General features: G+C 39.6%; 1 protein-coding gene across 1 annotated transcript in view; it reads left to right on the top strand.

Annotated features, from left to right (window-relative positions):
• Positions 1-10,138, top strand: part of LOC101856606 — a gene marked incomplete in the record, with an annotated part of 62,244 nt that extends 52,106 nt beyond the window's left edge. Inside the window, 1 exon segment of the mRNA XM_005107842.3 lies at positions 3,629-10,138. Within this exon segment, the coding sequence (XP_005107899.2) occupies positions 3,629-3,841 (213 nt within the window).
• Between the last annotated feature and the right edge of the window lie 5,754 nt (positions 10,139-15,892).

Below are 15,892 nucleotides of genomic sequence, written 5' to 3' on the forward strand. Positions count from 1 at the left end.
AACAATAAATATTTATAAAACTGCCACGTAAGACAGGAAAATGTGTTTAGAAATTGACTCACTCAAAATTTAGTTTCCAGCACGAACATGGAACTTGTCATGAGCATGATAGCCAAAACGCTTCCCTGCATTCATGACGTTTTGTATCCAATGGAATGTGTATCCTCCTGAATAATCATATACTGACGTATCTTCAATATACAGCACCGATTTCTTTTCACAAAATGAACATGTACAGATAAAAGTATAAATTTAAACAATTTTTCTTTCTAAACATATCCGGCAGCACGCAATGAGGGAGCTATTTGCAGGAGATGCGACACAAAAATAAAACGCATTATGTCTATCTGGTTTGAGATCCTTTGTGCTCTGGCTTCCAGTTTTGAGATCGCTTGGTGGCTGCTTTCTGTGTCCTGTTCTCCCAAAAGCCCGAGAGCAAACATGTGTTGTTGTATGTGTGGAATATAGTGTTGCTATGATATGTGTTGCTTTTGGGATAACTTTGCCGGGAAATAGCGTCTGAATGCGGCCATAATATGTAATTGTCGATAGCTACGGAGATTTCTGGAAGTGAGAATTGTTTGACTGGTTTGAGATGTGACATTGCAGTGTGAACATGGCTAAATCTTTCATTGAGAAGATTGAATATTGCTTCCAGTCCACTAGCTTCCTCAATTTTTGCAGTTTCGCGGGAGTATTTTCTTGTTTCTGTATAAATTGTGTTTGTTAGTTCCTTGCATACGTGGGGATGGAGGGAGGTATACTTAAGGTGTTTTGCGATGTTTGCTTGAAATGGATCTTTGTATGCAGCCAGCCACCCAAGCGGTGCCGACAAAACGGAGAAGGAATTCACATTTATGCTATTGTCAAACGCTCACCACATGTTCCTACTGGTGTCAACAGCTTTTTTTGCGGCATAAATTGACGTGACGTAACACCATATCTCCTTTTGATAGATGAAATCGCGGTAAAACACTTGACACAAACGTTAGCGGAATACGACTGTTCATTTTCGTCCCTCACATCAATCCCATATATCAAGAGAATATCTCCTGACATTGTCTTACATAATCGGGGCTTTCTGTACTTTTTTGTTTGACAGTTAAATTTAAACGCCAACAAACCCGACAATGTTCATTCAGAGACTCTATGCCTCTCATATGTGTGACCCATTGCAGTTTAACAATTTTTACTTAGGAACACAATTACAATTCACTAACTGATTGCCAGTCACTGCAAAGTGCTGGAAAAACAAAATTCACATCATTAGAAAATATGATTTGATGGCTATCACACCGCGCAAACAGAAATAAACTCCATTGTTTCATTTTGGAATGATTTGTAATTAAATTTGAAGAGATCACATTATTAATGGCACTTCCGATCACTTAACACTCACAATTTAAAACTGTTATTATTCCCAAACGAATTAGTGAAAACTGTTGAAACTTTCACAAGATACCAAGAAGACGTAGACGAAGCGAAATTGGTGAAGAAGTAGATTCTAGGGGTAGAGTGAGCATCATTTTACGGCTCATGAAATTAGGGGAAGAAACGCGTTCTGATAAGAAGATAAGACAACGCTGTGCACGAGTTGACCCCGGTCAATCCCCGACTTGACGCGTGAAATTGCAGGTCACCTGCCGGTGATTTATGGCCTACCGCGGGGGGCCCGGACTAACTAAAAGATCGCTGAGATGGAATTTTGGACGCCGTGTAGTTCGCATTTCCGTTCTTATATTGCCAAAGTAGTTAATTTTGTCACCACATTAGCCAATCATTGTGTCACTGGTGTGCTGTTTTGCGCTGTTACGATCCTTCTGAGTGCTCTTTCAAAGATGAGCTCTTGTTTCTGCTGGAAAAGTTTAAAAAAATTATTTATTAGAAGCTTGAATGTAGATCTAGTGCTGTTTCATAGTTTTTGACTTTTGTTTCTACCAGGGAAAGTTTTTTTTTAAAATCAGACAGAACAAGACTAAATCTAGATCTATTTGTGTGTTTAATTGTGACTGAGTCAATATAGTTTGCAGGTGTTTTGCCCCGAAAAGATGCCTCACATTACTTACAATCCTCATGCTCGTGGATCTCAATATCTGAGAAGGCTGAAGTGATACCCAGTTGATGTACTCTCTGTTTTCAAAAGACAATATAGACATTCTTTTTGATCTGATATTTTATTTTTCAAAGCTGAAAATGCCTCCAGATGGCTGTTTAGAAGCCTTAGTTTTTCAAAATTTCTCGGGGGGGGGGGGATGCCCCAGGACCCCCCTAATTAGACCCTGAATATTGTTCCACTTATAAATTCCGTAAGTGGATGCTTTGAACTATTGCTGGTGGTAGAGTGGAAGCAGCCTGCCTCCTGAATGACTATGACAATCTTTATTCATCTCGCAGGGGAGAAATTTGTCTTGTTTTAGTAAGAGTTTTACGGCACTTACAACACAATAAGGTCAAATAAGTGCCGAAGAATAGATTATGTGTTACAAGAGAGTAACATGCACAAAACAGAAGGAGGGGAGATGTTTGATAGGAAAGAAGGAGCAAACCACACCAGAGCACCCGCCAACCACCCAAATTTGTCTTGGTCGTTAACAATGGCAGTAGATGTTACAAAGGTTAGATGCACTCACGCATGCACTCACAACAAGACATGACATTAGTAAATACGTGACACTGTCAAAAACATTCTCTCTCGCTCTGTCTCTCTCTCTCTCTCTCTCTCTCTCTCTCTCTCTCTCTCTCTCTCTCTCTCCAAGTGTGCTGATGGAGGCCTTTGTTCATTTGCAATGACTTTATACAACAGTTACAGTCTAGCAGTCACACAGAGAAATGGCCAGGACATGCAAATCTTTTCGTTACCTATAAATTTAGCTGTGTATGTGTTTTGAATATATACAGAAGTGGGTGGTTAACGGGTGCTCTGGTGTGGTTAGCCCCTTCTTTCCTATCGAACATCTGTAGTCCTAACTTCTTTTTTGTGATTGTTACTCTCCTGTAACACCTCTAATCTTTGGCACTTATATGATCTTATTGTGTTGCAAGTGCGGTAATACTCTTACTAAAACTAAAAGAATGTTATTGTTGTTGTTGTTGTTATCGATCCAGCAACAGCTGGGCTCTCGCCCTTCTGTCCAATGCCATGTAGTGATAAGTGCAGGTCTGCTGCAGTTGCTGTAATGTTCCATAGAGTGTGTTGTCTATGTTAGGTCTCGAAGGGAGAAGGGTAGCTTTGATGTCATTTAGGGCTGTGCAGTGGAACAGGTGATACTCCACAGTCTCATATGCATAGCCACACAAGGGACACATAAAAGAATGTAAAGAATATAATGTACAAGACAAAAATCAGAGACCTGAAAATCTATTTGCTGTTTGTATGCTTGACTGTAGAATCCAATCAAGAAGGCTCTATGGTTGGTTGGCAGGTGTTCTGGTGTGGTTTGCTCATTCTGTCCTATCCAACATCTATAGTCCTTTTCTCTCCTTCTTTTTCATATTTGTTACTCTCTTTTAACCTTATATAACCTTATTGTGTTGTAAGTGCCGTAAAACTCTTGCCAAATTAAGGAGGCTCACCACCAGTGTTACTATCTGTCCTGCCCCTCCTCCCTTGCCCCTTCCCTCCCTGCAGTCGGCAGACACGAGTGTGACGGGAGACAGTGCTGGCTCTGACAAGTCTATGGGTAGCAGCCGACCGCCAGGCCCCGCCATGGCTTCGTCGAGAAAAGTCCCGCAGCCACAAGAAACGACTAACACCACCGGCGTCACTGCCGCCAGCCGAGAGAGGAAGGTCGCCGGGGGCCGGCAGCCTAAGAGTGGTGGTGGGGGGCCAGTCTGGAAGTGAACATTTTGAGGGGGAGAGGATGTCTCCAGTGGATGGAGGGGAGGGGAAGAGTATTTCTTTTGTGGATGGAGGGGGGGGGGAGAGGAGAGATATTCTTGGAGTGGTGATGGACCTCCCCGCTTGGAGGTAAATGGGGGGGGGGAATTATTCCATCTATGGATGGAAAGAGGGGAGATAAAGGAGAGAATATATCTTCAGTGGATGGAAAGAGGAGAGAGGAGGGGCCAAATATACCTCCTACGTTGTGAAAACATTTGTCTGTGATTCAAAAGTGTTGTTGAAAAATAGTACTTAAAAATTATAAGAAAAGATGTGATATTTTAGAATACCACTGAGCAGTGAAGCTGAGTTGGCCACTGTATGTGTGTGCACAGATTTTCTTAATTGACTTCTTGTAAAGAGAAACAGGTGGCTTTGGATATGGGATTTTGCATTCCTTAGAATGACTTGATTTTTCCGCCCCAAAGAGTTTTTTATTTGTTTTCTTTTCGTGCCAGGGTTCCCCCAGAAGCTGGATGAGAAGCCTGCCTCCTAAATGATCTAAATTGTGTCGATGGGGGTGTAAAAGCACCCACATTTAAGAACTAACTGTTTATGCTCTCCCAGTGGGCGTGTGATTAATCGGATACTGTGGAGAAATATTTCCTAGATCTGGCAGACAATCAAAATGTGTGTTTACTTTGACAACCGAGGTTTGAACTGTGTAAGTTTGTGTGTTGGTCAGTTTTCATCAGTTGCCTATTATTACATTTTTAAAAATTCAATTTTTAGAAATTTAGTTTTCTAAACAAAATTATACCGTGAATTTGGTACAAGTGACTGGTACACTTGGGGTTTTTAGGCTGTTGGGATATGGTTTTCGCTGGGTGGTACATCATCGTATACTGGTAAACATTGAGTCTCTGATGATCACAGATTGAAATGGAATGTGTTCCTGCGGGCCTACTTCATTTTTATCTATTTTTGCGTTTTTCTGGGGCAAAGAAAGCCTGGCAATTTTGTTGTCTATACTGCGCCAGGTTGCCGGAGCGGATAATTTTCACCGTCGCAGCGCAGCGCATTATTGCGCCGAGTGACCGCAAAGTGTTAATAATGATCATGATAATGGCAATAATGCAGATCATATCTTAGAGCCTGTACAAACGAATCGACTGTTTGGTGTAAGACTGCTGTATGTCATTTTGAAAAGTGACGTATGACAGAGTATTAGCTCGAGAGGCCGACAGGTAGGAAACTAGGACAGCTCATTCCGATGTTTCTTCCTTCTATTTACTGGGAAAATAAACACTGTTGAAATTCTCGAACAAATAATCTTATTCAGAATAACAAAAAAAATGTGTAGGTGGAAGACTCAAGATCAACCTTTTTGTTTTTTCTGTACTTTATATACCCTCTCTCTTGGCTGCCTGACATTTCACATTTTAGTGTTGAGTTGGAACTTTTTTTAAAGTGAAAATGAAAAAAAAAAGCAACTCTGATAGTGGTATTAATTTCTTTTTTTTTTTTTTTTTTTTTAAAGAAACTATTTGGGCCTTCCCCCCCTCCCCCATTTCATCAAGTTGTGGTGTCAAGTCAGCGTAATGTGAAACTGTTCTGCCTTAGATGTCCCTTTGAAAAACTCTGTGATAGACGTGCGGGAATTGTTTTGGCACGTGTAGTTTTCTTCTGTGCTTTAGCTTGTGACTTGTTTCATCTTCGCTTCCTCACCTCTTTGTGGGTTGTGGATAGATGCTGTGGTATGGTTTGCTCCTTCTTTATCAATCTTCTATAGTCCTCTTTGTATGTTGCTCTCTAGAAACACAGCCTCTAATCTTTGGCATTTGTATGACCTATTTCTGTTGCAAATGCCGTAAAACTTTTACTGTAAGTATCCTGGCCTCTCCTGTGGAGTTCTGGTTTTTTTGGTGTTTTTTTTGTGTGTTGTCATGTTTATGCTCATGGATATGTCTTGTTTTGTGTTGTGTGTTGTGATGTGAGCACTATGTCTGTCATTTTAAAAGTTTTTGTTTAGTGTGTGATGTTTTTAACACTGCCCGTAAGTGCAGTTTTGTTAAGTGTTCTTTGAACAGTGTGCCTAAGTGTGTAGTTTTATCTGCGCCCCCTCCCCTTCCCCCTCCCACCTCCCGCAACTGTGTAGGGTTGTGTTCTGTGATGTGAGCCAGTAGTGCGGCTCAAAGAGTTGTGAATAAAACTGTGACTTGTTCTAGAATGTTCTGATCACTGCCATACACAGCAGAAAGACCATTTCCTCAGTTAGCTGTTCAGTTGTACTAAGCCCGAAATTTTGATTTTTTTTTTCATTGATGGGAATATGCTGCTGATATTTCTATCTTGGAATGAGGGCCTTTCGTACTTGGCTTAACATTGAAATTTCTCATTTGGTGGTATAGAGATTGAGAAAAAAGATTCAACACTCACATTTTTTACCGTCCTTACCCGTCAGAGGCAAGTAATGGTCGCAAAATGACGAAAATTCATCAATTGAGAAGTTTATTGCTCAATTAATTGTACACAATCTTCTTCAAATTTTGTGAGGATATAAAACAACTAAGATCTAAATCCCTACAACAAGGATTTTCAATTAAAGCAATTTCAAAGATGTTACGGCTTCTACACTTTACTGTACACACAGTAATGACAGTTTAAGGGGGTAAGGCTGTTAAAAAACAGTTTTCTTAAAAAAGTTCTTTACAAGTCAAATTTTCCTGTTTAACACTTTGCCATCATATTTAGGGGAAAATCCAAAGAAACTGGGTAGTAAACATCGCCAATCGGTGAGATGAGGCGGCAAAGTGTTAATGATTGTACATAACATCATAATAGACATGTGTACAAAGTTTCATCCAAGCGACCCATTTATGTAAGGAAGAGAACTTTCTTTAGTATACTATAACTGATCATATGATGAGGTGTAGAAATAGATGAACAATCGAAATTCATCAAAATTGAATATTCAATGAAAATTCAATTTTTGACCCCATTTCCCACCCGCATATCCCCTTAAGGAAATACTTTGTAGAAATTCAAATTCTAAATGTAAAATAATACAGAAAAGACGCATAATGTAGGTACAACTGTTAAAAGAAGGAAACTTTTTCTCTCTTTCTCCTGAAACATTTTCCTCACTGAGCTAAAAACATTTGAATAGCTTGCTGACGATTTCTTTTTCCACCTCTGAAAACTGTAATGCGAATATTGATAGGCAAGAAAGATGTTTGAATGAACTAATTTATGTATGTGCGTTTGTAGAAAAGGTTGTGAAAGAAATTCATGTGTGTTCAAGAAAGCTTTTCGATTACTGCATGCACGTGTAAGAAAAGTGTTCAAATGAATTTGTTTGTGTCAGAAAATCTGAGAAAGTGTTTGCTTAATCTATATATGTATGAGTGAAGGAGAGGAGCAAGAAGAAAAAACAAGGCAAGTTTAAAGAAAAAATAAGAGAAAGAATGAGAAACGAGAGAAAGAGACAGGCGGACTGAAGAATTATATGCTGTGGAAAAAAATCTCTCAGATGTGATTTATTTACAATGATTTCCATGATTTGAGTTTTGCTACTCTGTTCTTTGGAATACTTAAATAACTTATGCAGCATTTTTTCATATAAACAGTCTAACATGGTCATAGAAAAATTTCTATATTATAACAAAAAGAGTTTTAGGCCCCTATTTTTTGTTGTTAATCTTGTATATATTGAATATTCTTTGTATTCAAAACACTTGCATAGGAAAATGTGTGCATAACGAAATGATTTCTTAGTCCCACTGGTTTCACTGTGCGCATGTTAGACTGTGATGTATTTACTTACATCATGTAAGTCTCCACAAAGTTTTTTGAGTTGACAGAAATAGTGGTTGAACTATCACTACTATCAGAAAGAGTTTTATTTTGTTCATGCTTATCTCACTCTAGTCAGACTTTTGACAAGAATGATTATAGTATGACTAAGATACTGTGTTCATCACATTTAACTCATTCTCCACTGCATGTAGCATTTTAAGGCTAGCGCGACTCGTGTTTTGCAGCTTTGAACCGGACTTCACTGTTCGGCAAATTTGTAACTCACTTAATCTGTTATCGACAGAGCACAGGTCAACACAGCTGGAAGAAATCGGTTGAAGAAATTATTGATATCAAGACGTGCCCCACTTTTTAATAATTTGGTCAGCAATCTAACAGTCGGTTCCAACAGTTTGAGTATTGATTATTATTCGGTGATGGACTACGAAAACTCTTGGGCAAAATTTATAAATACAGTCGACTCTGCTTGTGTTCATCTCGCTTGTGTTGATCTTTGGTTAAGCTGAGTTTTCTCGGGTCCCAGCACCTTTTCTTCTTTACAGGTCCCAACGGTTAGGTTGAACTTCTGATGATTTGATCTATTTTTCCCTCCCCCGAGGACATCAACTCTTCCATAGTCGACTGTAATATTAAATTTCACTCATTGAGTGCCTTTCCACAAAGAAAGTGCTCAATTCACTTAACAATGGTACAAAGAAGAGGAGCATCATACTGTTCTAAAAAGTGATTCTCTCTCTCTCTCTCTCTCTCTCTCTCTGTCTCTGTCTCTCTCTCTCTCTCTCTCTCTCCTCTTCCTCTCCCACTATAAATGAATCTCTCAATAATAATTAGTTTGAACTTGAACAAAAAGTTTTATGAGAACAGCTCAGGGTCATTTTGTCCATACACGTTATATCTGTGGTGGTTTGACTTATCCGGGGGGTTGTTTTTTTTGTTTGTCTGCTACCCCTGGGACTGTGCTCGGATGTAGTAAGTAGGATTTTGAAAGGATGTTTAGCTAATTTTCTTTAAAGAATGTTCCCATGCTCGTTCATATGGCCTTATGCAGTTGCGAGCACCGTAAAACAATTATCAAAAACAAAAAAATAAAAAGATTGTTCTCATTAAACTGAAAGTAAAACGATCTTCCAGTTCATTGCCTCATAACTATTTTGTTCAAAGTGCTTCTTTACTCAAGTACACTTTGGACAAAACAGTTCTGAGGCGCGGAGTTGTGTCTGTGTCAGTGGGGTGAAGGTTTACTAGTGGAGAACACACTACATGTAATGGTCTTGAACTGGGACAATAAATTTGTTTTCTTTATAACCATCCTATGAAATAATCTACGCAAAACGTGAAGTGTGAAGACTACAAGGGAGAAGACTGTAGAGTCACATTTAGGTGATTTTGAGAAATGTTAGGTATCAAGTTTGGAATGTGGGTGGGTGGCTGGCAGGTGCTTTCATGTGGTCTGCTTCTCCTATCAATGATCAAACATCTATTGCCCATATCTGTCCTACTTTATTTCTTTATATGTTTAAACGTTACTGTCTAGTATCCCTTCTAATCTTCAGCACACCTAATTGCATTGCAAGTGCTGTAAAACTCTAAGCTAAACCAACATTGTTTTATAGTTTGGGAATCTCATATCTTTAGGGTGTAAAATTTTCCTCTTTTTTTGTTGTTGTTTTCTTTACATGGACTCAGCCATTTTTCTGCCTTGTGTGTATGTTATGTATGACAGTAGTGTTATAAACCCTTTCTCTTCCCCATGGAATAGAACTCTACAAAAAAGAGCTCAAAATAATTTAAAATAATGTGACTGCCATTTTTTGTCCCCTTGTAGTCTTCGTGTATGCATTGATCATCATAATACATTGTGGAGATTTGTGGAAGGGGGAGTTGAGAATGTTAGAGGAGGAGAAGATGATGCCATCAAATGCACACGTTTCGTGACATGAAGAGCCTGGGGTGTCGCTACCCTAGAATTGCATCGTTTTAGCTGCTCAGTTCCTAGTTTTGAAAAGAAATCGGACGTCAAATATTTTGATTTTCACAGCATGGTCAAGTTTTTTGGAATGCAATTGTTTGAATATCGTGATAACGACTCTGAATAATCTTAAGATTTTGTGAGAGCAGATAAAACATTTGGTTTCTTGGCTCATGGTCTTAGTAACTCAAAACGGCCAAAAATGTCAGATAGAATTTTGTAGTTCTGAGTTAGCGGCAGTGTGTTGTTGTGACATTCAGAGCTTGCTTGACATGTGTTGTTTACACACATTCTTCTGTGACTGTGTGCCAGAATTTGTACAGCTTTATTTTAGTTTTATTTATTGTTTCTAAAAACACATGTGTGCATTGTTATTAGATCTGTCTGTAAAAAAGTGAGATGTGTACATAATTTACATAAATGAATATACATAATATATATATAAAACATTTTCTATCTAAATTGTGTGTCTTCATGGTCCGCATGGACCCAAACAAGTGAAAATAAAATCTTGACTTGATAACAACAAATGTGATGAGTTCTGATTTTTACAATCGACGGCGCTTTGGTTGATCGTCGGTTAAGTTGATCTTTTTTGTCGGGTCTCAGGACCTCTTCTTGTTTACAGGTCCTAGCGGTGACATTTTTAAACTTCGGATGAGTTAGGTTTTTTTCACTCCCCTGACGACATCAACTAATCCGTAGCCGAGTGGAACAACAAATTTACTGGGCCTTGTTTTGTGTACTTTGTCACGTTTGTTTTAGTAGAGTTTTTACGGCGCTCACAACTATACACATAGATGTACACTATACGCACTATTAAAAGGGGGTAACTCTATGCAACTATATAAGGTCATATGAGCGCCAATGTGTGGATGTCAACAGAGAAGTTCTTATAGAGAATCAGACTTACTCTACTCACCTCTTTTGCTTCAAAAGTCTGCTTCGACTATCAAGGCACTCCGGGAATAGAGGGTCACAAGAGTGTGACAAGCATACAAAACAAGTAGAGGGGAACATGACGATAGTAAGGATTAGGAAAGAAAAGGCAGCAGTTCCCTTTTGCAGTTCAGGCACAGTTGTGAGCGTGACATCGATGAATCAGCCCGTTTACAGTTATGCAGGGAATAGCCTGAAAACACTTCAGTCAGTAGCACCGCCCCGGGGGTACTTTGTTTGAGAGCAGACTAGGCTCCTGTGTTGTTCTCCCCAGGTTCTTCTTGTCCAAACGTCATTAACTCGTACGGATGCCCATTTTTTTTCATCTTAAAAGGGGGGGGGGTAGTTTGCGGGTGCTCTGGTGTGTTTGTTCTCATTTTTCCTATCAAACATCTATCGTCCTTATCTTTCCTCTTTCTTTCTTTTTTTTTTGTTTTTTACTCTCGTGTCTTGTAACATCTAATTTTTGACACTTATATGACCAAATTGTGTTGCAAGTATCGTAAAATTCTTACTAAAACTAGTCCAAACTGATGAGAGAATTCTTGGCAGCCCATCCTGAGAATGTCTATGTTATTTTATAACCAATAACGTAGGTCCCTCTATGCCAATTCCGAACAAAAAATCCAGCTCTGGCAAATACGCATAAGTGCAAGAATTGATCTGATTTGATTTGTTATTATTTTTTTAACTTTTTGTCTGTTATAGTTATGATTCACATAATTGTTGTTTTTTTTAAGTTTAATTTTCCACCACTCGATGATGAGTTTTCCACTTCGGCCTGCAACTTGAAGTGTGTACAGTTATTTGAAGGGAGTGCTTATTTAGGCAACATATGGCCTCAACAAGGTGAACCCCTCCCACTTAACATTATTTTGGCCACATATGGCTTCAATAAGGTTTACCCCACCACGGAACCTTATTTAGTCTACATATATGCTCAAACTACCCTTTTCACGCAACTGAGTTTGTTCCGCTTTCTCATTTAGTAGTTTTGTCGCGAGTGTTTATTACTTATAAATCATAACATAATGAAAAACAATGCACAATACGGAAATTTTTGCTCAGTCCCAATGGTTTGAATGAAGGCCAGATTTTTCCTTCCTGGAGGGGCAAAAGCTAGGCTGCCATTTGGGCACACTTTGGTCAAGTGAAAAAGTCAAATCCTCCGAATGGACTTCCGGGTCAAATTTGGTGTATATAAGTATTATAAGCGTGCACATGTGTCGGAGTGTCCGAGTCTAGACTTTCAGAGAACTTGTATAAGAACTCAAAGTCACACAGTGCACACATATAAACAGCACACTCCAATTCACAGACCACAAAGCACCAAAAAAACCCCATCACCTCACTGGAAATTCAACAACAGTTTACTAGAAAATGAAGATTTTGTACAAGCAGCCACAAACACGATAACCCTATACACACAACCACTCCCCTCCAACAACACTCGCGAATCCTGGGACATGATGAAAGACGCAATCAAAACAGTCAGTATCATCATGGCCAAGAGAATCAACACACGCAGACGACACCGAGAACACTCACTAGAACAAACACTAAAAATAGCAGAAGAAGAAGGAACACTACAAGAACCACAGAACTTAGAATTACAAACAGAACTAGAGGAAATTAGACAACACAGATACAGAGGGGCGCAAATACGCACAAGATTCACAGACATACCAGATGAAAAACCCACACAACAGTACCTATCACTAGAACAATCTATACAGAAAAACAGACACATAGAAAAAATCATAGACGCACAAGGCAACACACAAACAGACCCACACACAATAGCTCACGCATTTCAAAATTACTACGCCACACTGTACACCGAAGAACACACCGACCAGGCGATACAAGACGAGTACGCGAAATACACCGAACAACTGACAGACAAACAACAACAAACACTTGATACAGACACACAACCATCGGACCTTCGAGACGCTCTCAACACAATGAAAAAAAAATACTTCTCCCGGCCCCGACGGCTTAACCGTGGAATTCTATCAAGCCTTTTTCCCCATTTTGGCCCCCTTCTTTATGGCAATGATAAAAGAAAGTTTTGAGCTAGGATCCCTGCCCGAGTCTCAAAATCTTTCCTATATATCCCTCATTCCCAAAGACTCGGGCTCCCCTCTAGAAATGAAAAATTACCGACCAATATCCCTCCTAAATGTAGATTACAAAATTCTTTCCAAATCCCTCTGCAACAAGTTTAAGACAGTTTATGAAGGATCTGATACACCCTGACCAAACCAGCGCAGTACACAGTAGAACAATACAAGAACACAATCACACACTTAGGGACATCATATCATACACCGAAGACAAGCAGCTACACACATGTATTCTATCATTAGACCAGACTAAGGCTTTCGACAGAGTATCACACTCCTTCTTAAATAACATTTTAAAAACCTGTAATATCGGTCCCCAATTTCGTAAATGGATACAAATTTTATACAAAAACCCACAATCCGCAGTTCTAGTAAACCAAACTCTGTCGGACGCCTTCCGTCTGGGCCGCTCGGTACGACAGGGCGACTCCCTGAGTCCACTCCTGTATGTACTAACATTAGAACCACTCCTAAACAAAATACGGCAGGACGACAGGATCAAAGGAATCAAACTCCCGGGAGGGGGGGAACAAAAACTTATAGCATTTGCAGACGACACCAACTTCTTTCCGAGCACCCTAAAATCCTCAAAACTAATCCTAGAACACTTTCGGCACTTTGGTAAAGGAAGCGGGTCACAAATAAACGAGACAAAAACACAGGTACTAGCGTTAGGGAAATGGAAATCAACAAGTGGAGAACCGCTTCATGCACACCTTGTGCAAGAAATTAAGATTTTTGGAATTCACTATAAGAAAAGTAGAAATCAAAACCCCCAAAACTCGTGGACGAAGTTGGTAGACAAAATACAGAAACGCCTAAATCAACTTTATTACAAACAAACTTCAATTTTCGGCCGTAGCTTACTTGTAAACACCCTCGTCCTGCCGCAAATAAATTACCTCACGCAGACACTAGACCCGCCACAACAAATCATTAACAACATCAACACACACATCCGACAATTTATCTTCAAAAGCACACCTAGACACATCAGACACACAACACTAATACAAGACAAACACAAGGGAGGGGTGAGCCTACACGACATACGGACAAAAATCCAAGCATACAGACTCCAGTACATGAAAAAAGTCATAGCGGACAAAAATAAATACAAAATAGCTCACTACTACCTCGGCCCACGCCTCAGTAAACATACACCGTTAGACAACACAATACCACACTACTTCGGCACATTACCAACATTTCACAAAAACGCACTAGCCACACTGAGACAACACGGTGAGCTAAACAAGACCACTCACAACACAAAAACCACATACAAGGCTCTCGTCCTCCAAAAAGCAACAGCCTTACACGAACAAATACTCAGGGGAAGAAGATATGCTCTTATCGACTTTTCGGAATCCTTTAAAAACCTCTTTATTAAATGGGAGTGCTTATTTAGGCCACATATGGTCTAAATAAGGTAAGGGAGGGGGGTTTAGCTTATTTAGGCCACAGTGGACTGTGGCCTAAATAAGGTAAGGGAGGGGGGTTTAGCTTCTTTAGGCCACACATGCTCAAACTACCCTTTTCAGGCAACTGAGTTCGTTCCACTTTCATAATGGTGCACCTTTCTCATTTAGTACGGTTTTGTCTCAGTGTACAACTTATAAATTATAACCATAATGAATATTGTAAAGAACAAAGCACAATACGCAAAATTTTGCTCAATCCCAATGGTTTGAATGAGGGCCAGATTTTTCCTTCATGGAGGGGCAAAAGCTAGGCTACCATTTTGGCACACTTTGGTCAAGTGAAAAGATCAAATCCTCCAAATGGACTTCCGGGTTAAATTTGGGGTATAAAAAGTGTGTACACTGCGTGGCTGAGTCAAAGTTACACTAGGCCTATCTTTGCCTGAGTGACATTCTCTCCTACTGTCTCGTAGTAGTACATGTAGGCTAGTAGGCCTAGTAGTAGTAGTAGCAAAGATCGTGTAGAGAATATTTGGTAGTAGACTCTATCTAGTAGGCAGTTTAGAGAACGTGATCGCAGCAGGGCGAATCGGCCTCGATAAGCCCCGTGTAGACTTTTGTGATCGGCCATGAAGCCTCGTGTTTTGATGGGTCTAGATCTAGATCTAAACAACTCAGTGTTATTCGCACTGCCACATCCGACAGGCCTAGATCTACATCTTTTTAAAAGGAAAAGAAAGATCATCAAAATGGTTGAATTCGCGTGAAAATCGATTCGGTAGAACTAGAACTATTAAAATTTGCTTCTGAAAACAAGGCAATTTTTATGGGAGTGCTTATTTAGGCCACATATGGCCTAAATAAGGTAAGGGAGGGGGGTTTAGCTTATTTAGGCCACACATGCTCAAACTACCCTTTTCAGGCAACTGAGTTCGTTCCACTTTCATAATGGTGCACCTTTCTCATTTAATACGGTTTTGTCTCAGTGTACAACTTATAAATCATAACCATAATGAATATTGTAAAGAACAAAACACAATACGCAAAATTTTGCTCAATCCCAATGGTTTGAATGAGGGCCAGATTTTTCCTTCATGGAGGGGCAAAAGCTAGGCTACCATTTTGGCACACTTTGGTCAAGTGAAAAGGTCAAATCCTCCGAATGGACTTCCGGATTAAATTTGGGGTATAAAAAGAGTGTACACTACGTGGCTGAGTCAAAGTTACACTAGTCCTATCTTTGCCTGAGTGACACTTTCTCGTACTGTCTCGTAGTAGTACATGTAGGCTAGTAGGCCTAGTAGTAGTAGTAGCAAAGATCGTGTAGAGAATATTTGGTAGTAGATTCTATCTAGTAGGCAGTTTAGTGAACGTGCTCGCGGCAGGGCGAATCGGCCTCGATAAGCCCCGTAGACTTTTGTGATCGGCCACGAAGCCTCGTGTTTTGATAGGTCTAGATCTAGATTTAAACAACTCAGTGTTAATCGCACTGCCACATCCGACAGGCCTAGATCTACATCTTTTTAAAAGGAAAAGAAAGATCATCAAAATGGTTGAATTCGCGTGAAAATCGATTTGGTAGAACTAGAACTATTAAAATTTGCTTCTGAAAACAAGGCAATTTTTATACGAAGGCCATTTTTATAACTCGATGAAATAAAAACTACTGGCTGTGTACTGTGTTATTCTGTATAAAAATAAATTATGAAACTTCAGGACGTATTATTATTTTCCAGCATCTTTTGACGCCTGAGCTGTAGAGGTTGAAATTTTCACAACACTAATAGATCTA

The sequence above is a fragment of the Aplysia californica genome, unplaced genomic scaffold (genome assembly GCF_000002075.1).
Source record: "Aplysia californica isolate F4 #8 unplaced genomic scaffold, AplCal3.0 scaffold00636, whole genome shotgun sequence".
Classification (NCBI taxonomy): domain Eukaryota; kingdom Metazoa; phylum Mollusca; class Gastropoda; order Aplysiida; family Aplysiidae; genus Aplysia; species Aplysia californica.